Here is a 21,066-nt window from a genome sequence, read left to right on the forward strand (position 1 = left end):
CCCTCTATTTGGCATTGGTGAGACCTCATCTGGAATACTGTGTTCAGTTTTGGGCCCACCACTACAAGAAGGATGTGGAAAAATTGGAAAGTGTCCAGCAGAGGGCAACAAAAATGATTAGGGGTCTGGAGCACATGATTTATGAGGAGAGGCTAAAGGAACTGGGATTTAGTGTGCAAAAGAGAAGAATGAGGGGTGATTTGATAGCTGCTTTCAACTACCTGAAAGGGGGTTCCAAAGAAGATGGATCTAGATTTTTCTCAGTGGTACCAGGTGAGAGAACAAGGAGTAATGGTCTCAAGTTACAGTGGAAGAGGTTTAAGTTGGATATTAGAAAAAACCTTTTCACTAGGAGGGTGGTGAAGCAAAGGAGTGGGTTACCTAGGGAGGTGGTGGAATCTCCTTCCTTAGAGGTTTCTAAGGTCAGGCTTGACAAAGCCCTGACAGGGATGATTTAGTTGGAGATTGGTCCTGTTTTGAGCAGGAGGTTGGACTAGATGACCTCCTGAGGTCCCTTCCAACCCTGATCCTCTATGAAACCAAGGAGGGCCAAGATTTCAAGAAGGGCATGGTTGAAGGTGTCAAAGTTGGTGGATAGGCCCAGGAGGATGGAGCACTGTTCCTGAGAGTTGGCTAGGAAGAGGTCATTACAAAATTTGTCATGAGCATTTTCAGGGGAGTACAAGGGGTGGAACCTGGATTAGAGAATTTCTAAAATGGAATTTGAGGAGAGGGACGCCAGTGACTATAAACCGCATATTCAGTTATCTTAGAGATGAAAGAGAGAGAGAGAAGATGGGGCAGTAGCTGGAGAGGCAAGTGGGGTTAAGGGAGGAATTTTTTTAAAATGGAAGAGACTAAAGCATGCTGATATGTATGTCCTCAGTTTTTCCAAGCATTCCCTTAGCTGATTTTTTGTCATAAGATAAATTGTCAAAATTTTCATTATTTCCTTAATATCTCATAAACATTTTTAAAATGACACTTGCTACAGACTGCTTTTAAAAATCCCATCTTATTTCTCTAATACCTTTGTTTAGCATGGATTCATTCTGCCTTTTTGTTGCCTTTATCTTTTCCCTGCAAACCTTCTAAATAGCTGTATATCTTTACTAGGTTTCCCTCTCCTATCTCTGTCCCAGTACTGGTTGTTTTTTATTCTCTTGTGAAGCCATATTGCCTATTTTACTCTTTGCATTTTTCTTTCAGTGGAATCATAATCTGTTGGGCAAACAACATAATTATGTATATATTATATATATCTCTGTTAGAAGGTTTAAATTTTTGAAATGCAGAGTAGACATTAAACAGAATTTGTCTTAATACCAATATCATTATTCTCATCTGGTTCCAACCAGTATGTCTCAAATAGTAATGACTGAAATGTACATGATTTTGTTCTAAAGGAAACACTGTTTTCAGACTCACAAATTGTGAGAGTTGGCATGTCTGCTGACACCTAACATTCTGTTCAGTTATCTCCTCAAGATAGCAGCCTCTTGTTGAAATCACACTAATGACGAAAGGATAAAGCTCCACTTTCTGGCATTCTAACTGAAAAACATAGAAATTGGATTACCTTGCTCTCGCCTCTTCTTTTTATCTTTCAGGCTATGTAATATTTTCAATCTCCTGTCTTCAAATTTTCGATAGAGACGCCTTCAGATACTAGCATTACATCCATTTATCCCTGTTGTTCCTTTCTGAATCTGAATTAAAGTTGTTCTGCATTCATGACACATTCCTCATACTTCTGCTGTCCCTCTACATCTATTACTCCGATTGACTTCAAAAGAGTTCCATGCCTGGAATGACTGCAGGACAGGGCCCTTGAAATCAAACATTGTACTGTTTTCCCTGAGTAGTGGGGTATTTTAAGTAAAAGCTCTATTATATTTCCTTCTAAGTAGAAATGAAAAGATTGAATGGCTTGTTATGTACTGAGTCTAAAAATATTTCCACTGTCAAGGGTAAAGTAGAAAGAAATGGACTGCTGCACATGCATACAGCTGCACATATGTATAATCAAAACTATAACAACCGATATGGAAGAAAAGTACAAACCTAATATTTTGATGAAACAGTGATTTGCTGATTTATGATTGGATATAAACAAAACAGCACATATTCAACCCAGATTTAACCTGTACCATTTAAATCCACTGATTTCAATGGGGTAGAGTTACTCTGCAGATTAATTTAGCCCAATTTGCCGAACATAATTTTGCCAGTTATGACATGGCACTTGTACAACATATCTAGGCACTGACATGGCCCTCATCACTGTATTATTTACACACCTCACAATTATTAATGGATTTTTTTCCCTCACAAGGCCTCTATGAGGTATGGACATGTTCTCCCCGATGTACATGTAGGATCCTGATGCAGACTAGGTGACTTGCCCAGAGACACACAGGAAGTCTGTGGCTGGGCCAGAATTTGAACTCAGATGTCTTAAGCTCATGCCTATAGATTTTACAATTAAATAAACTGGCATTAAATTTCAGCATCTCATTTATTAATTTTTTAGTAGAGATACCTGTTCAAGGAACGGTAGAATACGAATAGCCAAATTATCATGATATCAAGTTAATAACTTGAAGCTGAGTCCTAACTGTAAACGTATGGTAGATTACAGAGTAACAGCCGTGTTAGTCTGTATTCGCAAAAAGAAAAGGAGTACTTGTGGCACCTTAGAGACTAACCAATTTATTTGAGCATGAGCTTTTGTGAGCTACAGCTCACTTCATCGGATGCATACCGTGGAAACTGCAGCAGACATTATATACACACAGAGATCATGAAACAATACCTCCTCCCACCCCACTGTCCTGCTGGTATCAATTTATTTGAGCATGACCAGCAGGACAGTGGGGTGGGAGGAGGTATTGTTTCATGATCTCTGTGTGTATATAGAAAAGGAGTACTTGTGGCACCTTAGAGACTAACCAATTTATTTGAGCATGAGCTTTCGTGAGCCACAGCTCACTTCATCACTTCATGGCTCACGAAAGCTCATGCTCAAATAAATTGGTTAGTCTCTAAGGTGCCACAAGTACTCCTTTTCTTTTTGCGAATACAGACTAACACGGCTGTTCCTCTGAAACCTGTGTGTATATAATGTCTGCTGCAGTTTCCACGGTATGCATCCGTTGAAGTGAGCTGTAGCTCACGAAAGCTCATGCTCAAATAAATTGGTTAGTCTCTAAGGTGCCACAAGTACTCCTTTTCTTTTTATGGTAGGTTTCTTTTCCAGTGACGCATGGCACAAACTTCAGCTCCAAATATTCTAGGTAATCAAGCCTGACTATGGATATTGTAATCATATGTTCTCATTCCTTGTTTATATTGTGAGAAGAAGAAAGTGAACAAACTATAAAAAAAGCAAAATCAATTTTCTGGTTTTGTTATAAAAAATGTGTGAAATGTAAAAAGTAAAGAAATGGGTGGCATGAGCATTACATTACTAAAAGTGAAACATCTTTTAAAAATCTAAACTTATTGATAGCATGTATACCATGTATTTTCCAGACCAGGTCCTTTAAAATATTTGCTTAAACAATGGAGTCTAAAGGTAATAATATTCAACCTACTAGAACTGCTACAGTAAAATACATATATACAGACTAGACACGTGTCCACCATATACGTCATAGCTTAGGATAACTGCACATGTATTTCCGTCAGTGGTTCAGCAAGGGAACCCAATCTCAGGCTTCCAGCTCCCCAGCTGTTGCTTCTCTTGGGTGGAGACCCTTCTGATCAGTGTATGTCCAGGCTGAACCATTCCCTGTCTTCACCATGTTGCTCTCAGCAAAGACAATCTGCCTAAACAGAGCTGCTTGCTTTCTCTTAAAGACTGACAACAGCGTGATTGCTACAGATAAAAGTTACCACACAACTCTTTCTAAGCAAGCCTACCTTATTCTTAAGGTAAAAAGTAGGGCTGTTGATTAATCGCAGTTAACGCACATGTTTAATTAAAAAAAATTAATCGCACTGTTAAACAATAGAATACCAATTGAAATCTATTCAATATTTTGGATGCTTTTCTACATTTTCAAATATATTGATTTCTGTTACAACACAGAATACAAAGTATACAGTGTTCACCTTATATTTTTATTACAAATATATGCACTATAAAAATGATAAACAAAAGAAAGTATTTTTCAATTCACCTCGTACAAGTAGTGTACTGCAATCTCTTTATCGTGAAAGTGTAACTTACAAATGTAGATTTTTTTTTTGTTACATAACTGCACTCAAAACCGAAACAATGTAAAACTTTAGAGCCTACAAGTCCTCTTGGTACTACTTCTTGTTCAGCGAATTGCTAAGACAAACAAGTTTGGTTACATTTACGGGAGATACTGCTAATTCTTATTTACAATGTCACCTGAAAGTGAGAGCAGGCATTCATATGGCACTTTTGTATCCAGTGTTGCAAGGTATTTACGTGCCAGATATGCTGAACATTCATATGCCCCTTCATGCTTCGGCCACTATTCCAGAGGACATGCTTCTGTGCTGATGACGCTTGTTAAAAAAATAATGCGTTAATTAAATTTGTGACTGAACTCCTTGCAGGAGAATTGTATGTCTCCTGCTTTGTTTTACCTTCATTCTGCCATATATTTCATGTTATAGCTGTCTTGAATGATGACCCAGTACGTTTGTTTTAAGAACACTTTCACAGAGGATCTGACAAAATGCAAAGAAGGTACCAATGTGAGATTTCTAAAAATAGCTATAGGACTTGACCCAAGGTTTCAGAATCTGAAGTGCCGTCCAAAATCTGAGAAGGACAAGGTGTGGACCATGCTTTCAGAAGCAACACTAAGATGTGGAAATTACAGAACCCGAAACACCAAAAAAGAAAATCAACCTTCTGTTGGTGGCATCTGATTCAGACGATGAAAATGAACATATGTCTGTCCACTCTGCTTTAGATCGTCATTGAGCAGAACCCATCATCAGCATGGACACATGTCCTCTGGAATGGTGGTTGAAGCATGAAGGGACATATGAATCTTTAGTGCATCTGGCACGTAAATATCTTGAGACTCCAGCTACAACAGAGCCATGCAAATGCCTGTTCTCACTCTTAGGTGACATTGTAAACAAGAAGCAGGCAGCATTATCTCCTGCAAACTGTAACGAAACTTGTTTGTCTGAGCGACTGTCTGAACAAGAAGTAGGACTGAGTGGACTTGTAGGCTCTAAAGTTTTACATTGTTTTATTTTGAATGCAGTTATTTTTGTGTACATAATTCTACATTTGTAAGTTCAATTTTCATGATAGAGATTGCACGACAGTACTTGTATTAGGTGAATTGAAAAATACTATTTCTACTGTTTTTTAGAGTGCAAATATTTGTAATAAAAATAAATATAAAGTGAGCCCCGTACACCTTGTATCCTGTGTTGTAACTGAAATCTGTATATTTGAAAATGTAGAAAACATTCAAAAATATTTAAAGAAATGGTATTAAAAGCGCCCTTAATCACGCGATTAATCGTGATTAATTTTTTTAATCACTTAACAGTCCTAGTAAAAAGCATTACAGAGAAATATATTAAAAACATGCACGATAATAAGGTTACCAGAGTTCATTCCAACTCTAACATGAGTTCTGGCAAGAGCAGTCTTTCAACACCCCAGCCTAGAGGTTTCCTTGTGGTTACAAGTTCATCACAGCTTCAGCTCAGAACAAGTACACTCATGACAAGGTTTGTCCACCCTTTTATACAGATAAGGGGTGTTTGGTTTGGAGTTTCCAGAAGCAGTTATTTAGTATTTAATGGGCCTCTCTCCCCATGGCATACCTTCAGAAGGTTTGCTTCAGAGGGGAGAAGTTGCATTCCCCTCACCTCAAGGTACTTCCTAGGAAACCACTTCACAAGTATTGTTCCAAAAAGACTTTTGAACTTCCTTATACCTTCCAGAAATTGCATTAACTTTGTCTTCCTGCTCAAGAAGATCCATACAAACTCACAATAGTACATAAACCTTTGCACTTCTAATACGTTGTATCCCAAAGCTATTAACCCTAATTCAATAAGGTTCATTCAGAATATTACAGGATATTGTCAGTCTGTCACGGTGACTTTTTATCATTTTGCTAAATGTTCATTGTACACCACAATGTAGTAGTCCTCTACTAAAACAAATATTAAATTTTAGAAAGATCTCTCCTCGGTAATATGCATGAAAGGCCTGATGCAATGTCTGTTGGATACCATTGACTTTTGTGGAGCAGGCACCATATCTTGCAGCCTTTATTCAAGCAAAACTCCAATGGATTTCAGTGGGACCTTTGTTTGAATAACAGCTGCAGGATTAGGCCAATGCTGACAAACTCTAGTATCTTGTGGACAGTGCTATATGCATTTGTTGTGCATTTAAAATAGCCAAATTCAAAGTCATGCATGCAGGAACAAAGAATGTAAGCAAGTCTAACTTACAAGATCACTGGAACATTATGTACAGTTCTGGCGTCCACACTTTAAAAAGGATGTTGACAGATTGGAAAGGTTAAAAAATGAGTCCCAAGAATGATTCAAGGTTTGGAAAATCTGCCTACAGTGAAAACTAAGGGAGCTCGATCTATTTGGTTTATCCAAGAGAAGGTTAAGAGATGACTTGATCATGGTCTATAAGTACCTATGTGGGGAGAATATTTCTAATAATAGACAGGTTTCAGAGTAGCGGCCGTGTTAGTCTGTATTCGCAGAAAGAAAAGGAGTACTAGTGGCACCTTAGAGACTAACCAATTTATTTGAGCATAAGCTTTCGTGAGCTACAGCTCACTTCATCGGATGCACCCGATGAAGTGAGCTGTAGCTCACGAAAGCTTATGCTCAAATAAATTGGTTAGTCTCTAAGGTGCCCCTAGTACTCCTTTTCTTTCTAATAATAGAGAGCCCTTTAATCTAGTATTTCTTAACGACTGGTCTGGAGACTGGTGCCGGTCCCTGAGATCTCCCTGACTTTTTTGGAAGGCAGCAAGCTGGTCCCTGCTATCAAAAAGGTTGAGAAACACTGGTCTGGAAGACAAAGACATAACAAGATTCAGTGGCTGCAACTTGAAGCTAGACAAATTCAGACTAGAAATAAGGCATAATCGGCAGTGTTTATTAACCACAGAACAACTTACCTAGGGATCTGGTGGATTTTGCATCACTTGAATTCTTTAGATCAAGAATGGATGCAATTTTAAGAGAGATACTAGCTCAAACAGAAATTCCGAACTTGATACAGGAAATTCTATGGTTTATGTTATTCAGGAGCTCAACTAAGGCTATGTCTACATTCCAAGCTAGTGGTATGATTCCCTTGCTTGGGAATTACTTGCATTAGCTTTCAGCAAATAAACCAGGGAACATAACTCTGTGTTTTATATTGCAAGACCGTTTTATGTTAGACCACCCCAGAGGTGGAAATATCAATACAATTTTTAGTAGCAACTGAACACTGAATTTTCTTAATTCATCACATTGGAAAAAATACCCTACCCCTTATTAAATTCCCTGCACCACTTCCCCATATTTGACCTTGGCATGGGGAGACTGGACTTGCTCTCAGTTAAGCCTCACAACATGCTATGCAGTAGGTAAATTTCCTCCTGTACAGAGGGGGAAATTGAGATACAGGGGCTAATGGTCTGATGTATTGATCACCCTCAGCTATCATTGACGTTGCCACTCAAGCTCTTAGGTTTTTGATCCAGTATTCTGACACTCCTATACTAAAAATATAAAATAGGGGTAGAATTGTCAGTAAAACAAACACATAGCGCCGCCGGTAAAGGGAAATTACTTAGGACAGAGGGAAAAATTAGGCTAGTTGTAAATCTGGGAGTTTTTCATATGGGTATGCACATAAGAAAACAGAATGAGATAACCGTTTTGAGTCCATAATGCAGTTGTCACAAAGAGCAATTCTAATCTATGTATACATAGTAGGGTTGCCAGGTATCTGGTTTTCGACTGGAATGCCCGGTTGACAAGGGATCCTGGGGTCTCCGGTCAGCACTGCTGACTGGAACATTAAAAGTCCGATCAGTGGTGCAGGCAGGCTCCCTACCCAGCTCTGTGTGACTCCCGGGAAGCTGCTGGCATCTCCCTCTGGATCCTAGGCAGAGGGACAGCCATGGGGGCTCTGTGCGCTGCTCACACCCCCAGAATCAGCTCAGCAGCTCCAATTGGCCAGGAACCACTGCCAATGGGAGCCGAGGGGGCGGTGCCTCCAGGTGTGGGCAGTGCGCAGGGGCATATGGTCACACCTCTGTCTAGAAGCCGGAGAGAGATGTCACTGCTTCCCGGAAGCCGCCTGAGGTAAGTGCCACCTGGAGCCTGCAACCCAACCCCCCCTGCCATGTCCCAACACCCTGCCCCAGCCCTGAGCCCCCTCCTGCACCCCAAACCCGAGCTCACCCCAGAGCTGTCACCCCCAGCTGGAGCCCTCACTGTACCCTGCATCCCAACTGCCTTCCCCAGCCCAGATCCCCCTCCTGCACCCTGAACCCCTCATCCCTAGCCCTACTCCAGAGCCTGCAGCCCCAGCCCAGAGCCCATACCTCCTCCCAAACCCCTGCCGCAGCCCAGAGTCCTCTCCTGCACGCCAAACCCCTCATCCCCAGAGCCCGCACCCCCAGCCCAGAGCCTGTACCCCCTCCTGCACCCCAACCCCCTGCCCCAGCCCGGAGCACTCTCCTGTGCCCCAAACCTCTCATTCCTGGCCCCACCACAGAGCCCCACCCCCAGCTGGAGCCCTTACCTCCTCCCACACCCCTACCCCAGCCTGCAGTCCTCTCCTGCACCCCAAACCCCTCATCTCTGGCCCCATCCCAGAGCCCACAGCCGGAGCCCTCACCCCCTCTCACACCCCAACCCCCTGCCCCAGCCTGGTGAAAATGAGCGAGTGAGTGAGGGTGGGGGATGGAGTGAGGAGTGTGGGCGTGACCTCAGAGAAGGGGCAGGGCAGGGGGGGTGGGTCAAGGATGTTCCGTTTTCTGCAAATAGAAAGTTGGCAACCCTAATACATAGTCTTTTTTTAAAAAACCAAAGGTTATCAAAAATAGTTAAAAAGGTGAGAATCAAAACACTGTTATAAAGGAAAAGTTGACAAGAAGCACTGAGATGTCACACAGATACAGATGTCTTTTTCCATTGCTCTGTTATGGAGCTTTTTTTGCCAGAGTTTGACTCTCCATTGAAAGAGCACACTGCTGCTAATCCTTGGACACTGGCTATGTTTTCCAAGTAGCAAATGGATATAGGCTAAACAGACAATCAGCTATTGGCAAACAGTCCTCTCATGAACAGTATAATAAAGTCTTACAATCTACGGCTAAGTTCTCCGATAGCCGTTTTGAAGTTGAAGGAGAGTTGTCTGTGGAAAGTAGGGGATCAGATAATAGCTCCTATAAATAAAGGATTTCTGTTTGCCCATTTAACACCAAATTAAATTATATTCAGTGATACAGAAAACTACTTTAAAAACTGATTTTAACTTTGTTGCGTTTTTTGGGAAGGTTTATAAAAATATTCATATTTGTTAAAACTTCCTCTTGGAAATTAAAGTGAAGCTTGGTTCTGAATAGAGTATTAGACCTTATGGTGATTATTAAAAACTAGTTAATCAAGAGGAATAAATGAACTGAGAACACTGAACTGCTTACTCCAGCTAGCGTGCTAAAAATAGCAGCATGGACTTTCCAGTTTGGTTTCCAGCATGGGTTTTCCAGCTCCCCGACCCCCTAGGCTTGAGAGCCTCAGCTCCAGCCCAAGCTGCAACATCCCACTGCTATTTCTAGCATGATAGTTTGAGCCCCACTAATACAAGTCTGTCTACCTTGGCTTGGAGGCTCACTCCTAGTTGGAGTGCAGACATACCCTCAGGAGCCCTGTTTCCATTGGTTCCCCTGCCCCACCTGCTCTGTGTGCTCCTTCCAGTGCAGCTCAAAGCACCCAATCCTGCATGATGCCTCCTGCTTGTCTGCTTATGTATAGCAAAATCATTGCTGAGGTATCCATCAAAGTCAGTGGGAAATGAAACAGCTCAGCACCTTGCCCATAAGTGCTCTGAGTGTGGAATGGCAGTTAATCATGCTGTGAGTAGCAGTAACTTTCATGCTATGTTATGAAAGAAAATTCACTGGGTTCAGAGCGGAATTTATTGTGCAAAGGCTTTGAGGAAAATTAAAGGTGAATCTGAGAAGGCCAACAGACATCATCCCCCTGTTTTTCGTCTGAGGAGGGATATTGGTTTTAGACATGCTTAAGTTCTAACAACCCACACTGTCCTGTAGCCACACATCACAAGGTTTTTTTTCCTTGAGGGTCAGACCATAGTTCTCAAAGCAACACAGTGATTTTCTTGTTCAGAGGAAAAGTAGAAAGTTGATTGTTCTGACTAATCTAGGAACTCAAAGAAAGTATGTTGACAAGATGTAATTGCTGCTCCAGTTGTGAGGAAGGGTGGAAACTCTGTTGTTTTGAAGTTCTTTGAGAGACTGTCTTCTGATATAAAACTGGTCAGCTTAACGTGCTATTTACTCCTGTCGGTGAGATAAAACCCTTTTGTAAAGTTCACACTGAGTTAAAGAAAAGAAGAAATATATGTTGATGTTAGCAACTATTCCCTTAGCTTTCATTATTAGCCACTATACACAGAGAAGTCATAATTGCCATATTGGAACAGACCATCATCCATTTAGTCTGCTCCTCTAGTCTAGGCAGTGTCATGACCCTATATTTGTGCATCAAGGAAGGTGAAAGCCCCCATAATGCTTGTGGCCAATTATGTAATGATATTCTTTAGGGTGAAAATCTCCTTGCTGACCCCCTTTAGCTCTCAGTTTATACTCTATGGGAGAGGCCCATGTCACTTTATAACCAAGTTAGACTGCAAATTATTTTTATTCATGTAAATGTCTAATCCTTCTCTGTTAACCTAGCGTCAAATTCTGCCTTCAGACATATGAGTAACTCCCATTGCTTTCAATAGGAGTTGCACTGGTGAAGGTGGAATTGGGCCATCACTGTATTTGTCTGATTAATGTCCTGCAGAGGAGGATAGCTTGGTTTATATGCTATGTATAAAATAATTTCCTTTTACTTGCTACTAATCTTAATGAGTGTCTCTTTGTTGTGTTATGAGACAGGACACATAGTGAAATCCAACTGGGTTCTATAATTTTTATGATTGTATATAGTGCATCTCTGTCATATCCCTTTTTACTTTTCTACCTTCCAGATTAAATTTAATCCTAATATTTTAAATCTTTTCTTGTGTCTAACCTGTACTCTTCCCTTTGCCTTACGTTGCTTCTCATTTCCTTTCCCTTCTCTGTTTTCTGTATTCTCTGTCCTTTTGACTTTTTTTCAGTTCTGCTGTGCATTGAGCCAATGTCTTCACAGAGTCCTCCCCAATGACACTTTGAACAGTAGCAGCTAATTCAGAACCCCATCAGCAGGCCAGATTCTTCTCTCTGCTTCACTGCTGTAAATCCAGATCAATTCCACTGAAGTGAATTGAATTAATCTAGATTTACACTGGTGTCTGAGATCAAAGTCTAGCTCTGTGTGTTCAAGCAGTGCACGCCCCTCCCCAACAAAATGTAGAACTGGCTGTTCTTTTTCCTTGTTAATATTTCCAGTGCCTTTTATTGATGTTGAAAATGTAGATTTCGCCAAAGAATAGAATATGTATTTTTTTACTTATGGAAAGTTTACACTAATAAAGGAAAATATTTCTTCATTTGAAAACTCTTTGTATATGCTTGTACAATACCTTGCACAATGGGGGCCTGATCCGGAGTGAGGAGTATGTGCATTATGGTAATATAAATATTAAATAATTATAAGAAAAGAAGTTAACTGGCCTGATTCTGCAGGCTTTGTGAAGCTAGCACTTTCAATACAATCAGTGGGAGCTTGGGTGTGTAAGGGCTGCACGATAGGGCACATAAAGTAGCCAAAAATAGGAAATAATCTCTTTCAGTGTGCAATGCCCTGCACACATTTCATTTGCTCTCATAGTGCTCAGTCACCCACTTAGAGCCTTTCATTGAAGCCCATTGGTATTCTGTGGTGTGGGCAACACAGGATCGTTTGCAGCCATGTGTTTAATACTGTATAACAGGCACGTGGAATTTGTTTTTTGCTTTCATTACTTCACTCATTTCATATATTTTAAGGAATATTTACCCAGAATTTGCATTTACATTTTTCAGAAAGTTGCTGAACTCCTATGATATGGTTGGTCTTATTCCTCTCAGTTTTGCTTCCAGTTAGTTTAGTCCATTATGGGCCTTATCCAAACTAGCAATTGTCTGACTGTGGATACTGCATTAAAAGAATGTGTAAGGGAAGCTGGGGCTAAAAATTATGTTAGGTGAAAACACAAGTACATTACCTTTTTGTGTTTTGGAAAGCAAAAATATTGTGCTTCATGTCTTGGATATGCCTTGCTTGATTGTTACTAATACTGTCGAGTTTTGTGTTGTCTTTTTAGGGAAAACTGGCCATACAGAAGCGGTGCGAGTAGTGTATCAGCCAGAAAACATCAGATTTCAGAAACTGCTCAAGGTCTTCTGGGAGAATCATGACCCGACACAAGGTAGAATGATGAGTGAGCCAGTATTTAATTATCTTACTAATTACAGCTGGGATAATTAGTGTTTGAGCTGCATGGAAGAGATGAACCTTGAAATCACATGGGAGCTCAAGAATATGATTGCAGACATTTATTGACAGAGAGCGAGAATGAGGATATAGAAGCTCACAATACCCCTCCCCTGTTACAGCTGTCTGTGCTGAGAAAATTCCCACAGAGAGAGGGACTAGACAATAGAAAATCCTTTCACCTTTCATTATGACAATTTTTCTTAATGCTATCTTTTGTCTCCTAAATTAAAGCATATTTCTTGGCAGCTTCAGAGTTGGCAATTTTATTCATGCATGGAAACTTTACCCTCCATAAGTTTTACATTTTTCATCCTTTTTAAATTACTATGGGTTTCTTTTCTGATTAGAGAAAATGAGCAAAAGGAAGTAAGACAGGATGCTCAGAGGTACCACCAGCAGCAACGTATTCACTTCTTGCCTTATTCAAGCATTTTGGTTTAATTTATCCTCCTTGGAAGTAGCAACATGATGCTGTTATGCATATCTGCTCAAATGGAAATGAAGAATTGTACTGAGAAAACATTTCAAGGGTGTGTGTGTGAATAGTTTCAACAAACATCAACTCCAATATGATGCCCTGAAATACTACATAAAAATAATTCATTTCTACTTTCTCAACCTTGTCACTACTGTTGTCTTACATTTACCTATCTGGTTAATATTAAAAAGGACAATCTTAAGAGGGGTGTATGTTTTCTTCTCTTATGACCTTCTGGAGACCTCGGCTTTAGTAACTGGAGTGGAGGCAAGAGGGAAAAAGTCCCTTTATCAGGAGATGTGGGAGACATCTATTGAATATTTGGAGATCTGCTTCCTTGGGGTTTCAGTCCAGTTCACAGTAGACAAAGAAAATTTTAAAAAACTGGCACCCTTTTCAGGTTGAACCTTCTTCTGGTCACCTGTTAACTTTTATTTCTGATCCATGTGTGTCTATTTCATTTATACGCTGATCCTAAAAACCTCTACTCACAGGAGTAGTCCCCTGTGCAGAACCATTATCTTCAAATGGGACTATTTGTGTGAGAAGGAGCTATACCTGTGAATTAGAGTACACAGGGTCAGGTCCTTATATTGTAAGGTTTCTTTTTGCATTACAGGATAGAGGCTGGAACACACCAACGTTCAATGCATTAGGAATAAGCTTACAACAGAAAAAATACCACCGCAGTTGGCAACAGTCGGCCATCTAGTTGACAGTCTCATCAGTGAGCTCATGGATTGAATAGCATGGAGGCTAAGTTAACATCTCACTCCTAGTAGTATTCTACTTAAGTCAGGGTTGTGGCATGTTGATGGAGAAATGTGGGAAAGTTTGTACTGCCCCTGTCTGTGGTGGCTGTTTTATGTATTAATACAGAACAACTTCTAGAGCAGAGGTTCCCCAAACTGTTCTGGTGATGCACAGAGAGATGGCTGGTCACATGGTGATGACTCCTCTCCCCCCCCCCCCGCCCCAGCAGCCAAATCCCATTAAAGAATTCCTAAAATTACTTTCCTTTGTCAGCAATTGCTGTAGTTGCCACAGGGGTATAATGAGACCACGAACAGGCATGAACATGATTCACAAAACAGCGAGTGGAAGGGGTGGTATTCACAAGATGCTTGTGGTATGTAAATGCAGCCCATGCTGTGAAAAAGGTTCAGAACCTCTGGTCTAGCAGTTTTCACAGGCATTAACTTTAAACATCAGATACAGTTTTTGTTCAAGATAGTGAGAAAAAGGTTTCTGCCAAGCTGGCTGTCTGAATATTTTGAAGCAGCTTCCCACAGTGCATAGAATCATAGACATGTAGAGCCAGAAGGGGCCTCAAGAGGTTATCTAGACCACGTTTGTGTAACCTATTCTTAAAAACCTCCAATGATAGGGATTCTACAACCTCCTGTGGTAACTTCTTCCAGTACTTAATTATTCTTATGGTTAGATATTAGGAAATATTTTCTAACTGAACTCTCCTTGCTGCTGATTACTCGTCCTATCTTCAGAGGACAAGGAAAGCAATTGATCACCATCCTCTTTATAAAAATCTTTGACATACTTGAAGACTTATTAGGGCATCCTTCAGTCTTCTCAGGGAATACTAAACATGCCCAGTTTTAAAACTTTTCTTCACAGAACAGGCTTTCTAAACCTTCTCATTTTTGTAGCTTTCCTTTGGACTCCCTCCAGTTTGTCTACGTCTTTCTTAATGTGGGAACAGTTTTTCATCTAAGGCCTCACTACTGCTCAGCAGAGCAGGGCAGTTACCTCCCCTGTCTAATGTATAAAACACTCCTGTTAATACACCCCTGAATATTAGCGGTACAGAAGTTTAGGTATATTACATCAACACTATTTCCTTTATCAGCCAAACTTGTAATCTTGTCAAAAAAGGATGAAGTTAGTTTGATAGGATCTATTGTCTGTAAATCCATGTTGATTAGCATTAATTATATTACCCTCCTTTAATTCTTTAGTAATCATCTCTCATAACAGCCACTTCATTATCTTGCCTGGGTCAAGGTCAGAGTGACAGGTGGGTCAGACAGATGGACCCAGGTCATCCAGTTTACCCTTTTTAAATATTGGCACAGCATTAGCTTTCTTCCAGTCTTCTTGACCTTTCCAGGTGATCCAAGATTTATTGAAAATTAAATTAATGGTCCAGCAAGCTCCTCATACAGTTATTTAAAAAAACTTTAGGATGCAAGTTTCCTGGATCTCTTGGCCTCCTGGACCATCCCTAACTGCTAAGTTGTCTAGCAGGAATTCAGCCATGTAGGATGGGTTTGTGATTAGATACCTTCTGAGGCTTTGACAGGTTGAGAAGAACTGACACCTGGATCACAAGCTTCGTGACAATATGAGGGTACTATCTATTGATTCTGGGGTTTCATGGATCAAAAGATCTTGCTGCTGGGTAGTTGTTGTAGGACAAACAGGTTCTAGTGCCAGAGGATCTGTTTGATGCTCCAGAAAGAACTGCCTGTAAGCTTCAGTGCTTCTCTGTACGCTTACAGTCAAAGACAGATACACACCCACACCATTTTTCTTCTCCAAGGAATTAATAGATGCATTGCCAACACTCCACAGAGAAGATGCAGATTTTGTGTACAGCTAAAGATTTGGATCAGTATATAAGTGACCATTGAGACCCACTCTGATATCCCCTGGATCTGACAACATAAATATACTTACAGTTCTCAGAGTAGCAGCTGTGTTAGTCTGTAGTTGCAAAAAGAAAAGGAGGACTTGTGGCACCTTAGAGACTAGCCAATTTATTTGAGCATAAGCTTTTGTGAGCTATAGCTCACTTCATCGGATGCATCCGATGAAGTGAGCTATAGCTCATGAAAGCTTATGCTCAAATAAATTGGCTAGTCTCTAAGGTGCCACAAGTCCTCCTTTTCTTTTTGCGACTTACAGTTCTGTAAGTCTGACCTCTCAGAAGAGAATTTTATTAACACATTATTGGGCCCTGGGCTACTGACCTAGCTGTAACTAGCTCCTGATTACGAGCCAGGAGGGAGAATTTTCAGGTCTGGTTCCATGGTGGAACCATTGCAGAGTACACCCCCCATATGGTTAAATAGAAATACCTAGGAGCTTTCATTAGCTTTATCAAGCTTTTGTTGGATCCAGTAGAGCACTGAAGTCCAGTGGGGCAGTTGGCCCAGCATTTTAGAAGGTCTCTGTAAACCAAGTATAGGTTCCTCCCATCTTGGAAGAAAGTCACATTTAAGGGTTGAGACATCCATCACATATACTTAATGGTGCATGAGGTTTGTTTCTTTGCAGAATAGAAATGATATTTTAACTGTTCAGTTGTGCTAACACAAGGTTAAGGGTGACTTGAACTCAGTCTGTCAGTATCTACACAGGGAAAATTTGATAGAGGACTTTTCAGTCTAGTAGATAAAGATAAGATCCCATGGCTAGAAGTTGAAGCTAGACAAATTCACACTGGAAAGAAGATGCAAATTTTTTACGGTGAGGGTAATTAACCATTGGAACAACTTGTTAAGGGTTGTGGTTGATTCCCCCTCAGTGACAATTTTAAAATTAAGATTGGATGTTCTCTCTAAAAGATACTGTAGTTCAAACAAGAATTACTTCAAGGAAGTCCTAGGGCCTGTATGATACAGGAGGTCAGACTAGGTGATCATGGTGGTTCTTTCTGGCCTTAGCTATGAATCTGAACAACCTGTGGAACTTCATATTCACCTCTGGATTTCAGATAGAGAACTAATTTCTAGAACTGTTTCAGAGGTACTCCCCTCCCTCCCATGGTTGCATCAAACTGCAAGCAGCAAACATTATCAGACAGATATTCTCAAAAAAAGTCGCTTTATAGCTACATATATCGGTCTCTCTGCACATACCTCTGATAGGAGTCAAGGAAGACCTCTATAAATAAAACTGTACCCATAGCAGAAGTGTTTCATTAAATGCCTGGCTATTATGACTATTCTCCCTGAGCGTTTGGGTGTCTGCCTATATATAGGCTTGACTCTAAGAGCCCAGATGATTCTTCCCTAAGAGTTGGTACAAACAAGGATATTTTCACACTCACTTAGAAGATGTATTATGGCAGAGCAAAGGCAAAGCATTCCACATATGGCACTGGACGGTGAGAACCCCAGGCCAGAAAAAGTTGACATTATACTGGAGAGGAGAGCATGCAGAATGTGGTTATGTTGGTGCTGTACCAATCGTTCAGGAAGAACAGTGCCTGATGTTTGCATCAAGAAAAAGAAGGACCTGAACCTTCATAAACAAATCAGAGTAGGAACATGAAATGTGAGGAATGTGTATGAAGGGGACCTCACTTTTGTGATCAAAGAATTGGAAAGATGTAAGATAGAAATTTATGGAATCTGAGAGCTGCATTGGAAGGGTAGGGGGGTCATTTCATGATGTTGGATGGATACAGTGTAATACTCAGGGTATGAGAAAAATGCACACCCATTTTCTCTCCTTATCTTATTCAAGGAGACAAAGTATGTGCTTGGATATAATCCAATCAGTGATAGAATCATTACAATTTGCCTTTGAGTGAAGCCAGGGAATATGTCAATCATACAAGTTTATGCCCTTCAACCACCGATGACGATGTGATTGATGAGCTGTAAGAATGACTTGCCTAAGCACCACTTACTAACTCACTAAAACATCAAATAAAAATGTCACCCTTATAATTGGTGACTTGAATGTGAAAGTGGGAGCTTTAAGCTCTCTTAGAGTAATGGGAAACAATGGTCTGGGTTCACAAAATGAGAAGGAAGCATTTAGTTGAATTCTGCTATTCCGCACTATGGTTAACTGAGAAGGAGTTTGAGAAGTGATGCAGAGTGCAGGAGAATAGCTTTGAGATGGAAAAACGTAAGAGAATATAAGGAACTGAGCAGATAGATTCAAGGCAGACTAGACAAGACCAGAGCAAATATAAGAGCAAAATGTATGGTGTTTGAGAACTATAAAGAGTAATAATACAAAAAGGTATATTCACAGTGGTCAGACTTCTTACCTAAAGGATTTTCCTGCAATCAAACAAGATCAGATCATGATGGTAGAGTCTTATTGATGGTGATGGTATTAAACATAGGTGGAGAGATTATTGGTCCATTCTGTATGCCTCACCACAACACAACAGGACAACAGAAAAGAGTGCGGAGCTGGAGCTATCAATCCTGCAAGTGGAAGTGGTATGTGGTACAGTATTGTGAAAAATGAAGCCTGTGAAAGCACCAGGGATGGATATCACGCCCACAGAAATTGTTAAGTGATTGGCAAATGCAGTACTGATATTATGTGGAAAATCTGTAATGACCAGAAATTGGCTGGAGGATTGGATGAAAGGAATTTTTCTGCCTTTACCAAAGAAGGGAAACTTAGAGTGTGGTAACTATTGTGATACTGCACATGAACAAAGTTCTACTCTATATAATCCAGGAATGCATGAAACTAAGGATAGAATTAGAACTACTGCTACAAGCTGGTTTCAAAGAGTGCCAAGGCATGTATGCCCAAATCGCAAATATCTATCACATCCCTGAAAAATGCAGTGAGTACAATCAGCCATTGATCATGTGCTTCATTGACTACTCCTGAGTGTTTTATACTGTCTGACAGGGCAGCCTTTGGAGGATACTGGCAGACATGGGGATTCCAAAGCATCTCATTACAAGTCTCAACAACCAACAATAGACCACAGAGTGACCAGCAGTAGGCTCCAATGAGGAGTTTTCCACTGAGCAAGATGTGAGACAAGGATGTATTTGGTTCTGAAACCTGCCTAACGTACATGCAGAAATTATGAGACAAGCCTTGGAAGATTTTGACAAAGTGGAAGGAGCTGGGATTTCCATTGGTGGACCCCCTTTTACCTGACTTCAGATATGTTGATGAGATAACACGCTTTGGTACCGCCCCTGATATAATGCAATGAAGGTTGGAGCCTCTAAAACCAGTTAGTGAGGAATATGGACCATTCCTGAATGCAACGAAAACAAAATGCATGTATGTTAACATGACTAACAAAAACCAAGATAGAAATGGACACCATTATTACTAGAAGAGCTGTCGAGGCAGTAGATGAATTTAATTATCCAGTCAAGGAGGTTATTCCAAAGAAATCAGAAGATGACTAGGGATGGCTCACTCAGCTGTGTCCCTTAAGAAAGTGAGGAAAATTGTAGCATCCTGAAATGTACAAAAACATGATTGACGACCAGCCTAATTTTTTCCATAGCGATTTAATGGATGTGAATTGTGACAAGTTAATACTGCTGACAATAAGAAAATTGAAGCTTTTGAAATATGGTTCTGGTGAAGACTCCTGGGTGTCTCTTTGATGGAAAAAGATGAATGCCTATGTTAGAAATATTATTGCAGAGAAGCAGACCCGGACGTTGGAAAACAGATGTACTTTGCTCATGTTAGGCATAGAGATGGAAATAACATGGAGAAAGTTATTATGGAAGGAATGGTGGAGGGTCATTCCAGTACGGGACAACCAGAGAGGGTATGGATGGATGGTGTGTGGCAGATCACTGGCAGGTCAACAGCTGAGTGCTCGAAGTTAATGCTGTATTATGAAGGCTTCAGAAAATTCTGCTATGATGTCACCGATATTCAGAAATGAATACATGAATTTACATGTGAGGCACTGAGGGCTTGGTATATTCCAGATGCTGCAACTTTTTTGCAGTGGAATGTTTCTTACCTAAGTTCCCTCTAAGCTGCATGGCTGCACAGCAGGCTATCGAGGGCTGCGCAGGTGGGGAGAGGCACCTCTCTCCTGGCCCCAGCCCCGGGGCTGCCATGGTGAGAGGGGGCTTGGGGGGAATCCTCTTTCCCTGAGACAGCCTGCACCCCAAACCCTTCATTCCTGCCCTGCCCAGATCACACCCCAACTCTCTGCCCCTAGCCCTGAGCTCCCTCCCACACTCCAAACCCCTCATCCCTGCCCCCACCCCAGAGCCTGCACCCCCAGCCAGAGCTCTCACCCCCCTGCACTCCAACCCTGAGCCCCCTCCCATACTCTGAACCCCTTAGCCCCACCCCCGCCACACATCCCCTCCATATTGGTGCACATAAAATTCATTCTGCACATGGATGTAAACAAATTTAGAGGGAATATTGTTTATGACTGGTGCAGTTTACATGATAGCTTTAACACCAGGTGATGTCTGAGGTCTTTGACTAGAAAGATTTGAGCCACAATGTCCTAGTACTTTACAGATGCCTTATTTTGTAAGGCAGGGGAAGAACATGCCCTCCAGGTACTTACCATTTTCCTGACATCTGCAGTAATAGTGCTAGTGGGTAGAAAGGATTCTTCACCTTGATCTCTATCCACTCCCAAATTTCTCTTCTTTATCTGGTTAAATTCTGATTGAGAATATTACAGGAATACATTACACAGAATACCAGAGAAGGGTTTTCTTGTAGCCAGATGGGTCAGGAAAGTTTCCTATTCATAAAGTTCAGTATCCTAATTGTATAGATCCAAAAAGAAAAGGAGTACTTGTGGCACCTTAGAGACTAACCAATTTATTTGAGCATGAGCTTTGATCCAGTGTCTCATCTTCCAGGGAAAGATGATATGTTGGCAAACTTTTTAAGCAGAGTTTCTAGCCAACAATAAAGGTCTCTGTCATGGCTGCCATCTGATATCTTTTTTCCAAAAAAATGAGGTAAATATTAGTTATTTTTCCCCCTAACAGGAAAAATAGGCTTATCTATGACTCTAATCCAAGGACAAGCAAATTCTAACATCAATATTGTAGTTCTTCCCTGAATCAAGGGCAGGAACTTCTCTACATGTTGCCCCTGGTTCTAGTCAAGTGAGAGGGCTTTTGAATGTTGGTCTAGTTGGTACCAAGTTG

At 40.8% G+C, this 21,066-nt stretch overlaps 1 protein-coding gene across 2 annotated transcripts in view; it reads left to right on the forward strand.

Annotated features, from left to right (window-relative positions):
• Window positions 1-21,066, forward strand: part of MSRA (methionine sulfoxide reductase A) — a 450,332-nt gene that overhangs the window by 257,028 nt on the left and 172,238 nt on the right. For both annotated transcript variants that reach the window (XM_048845800.2, XM_048845798.2), the window contains one exon: window positions 12,527-12,631. In XM_048845800.2, coding sequence (XP_048701757.1) covers window positions 12,527-12,631 — 105 coding nt within the window. The remainder of the gene's footprint in view (window positions 1-12,526; window positions 12,632-21,066) is intronic.

The sequence above is a fragment of the Caretta caretta genome, chromosome 3, assembly GCF_965140235.1.
Source record: "Caretta caretta isolate rCarCar2 chromosome 3, rCarCar1.hap1, whole genome shotgun sequence".
Lineage (NCBI taxonomy): Eukaryota > Metazoa > Chordata > Testudines > Cheloniidae > Caretta > Caretta caretta.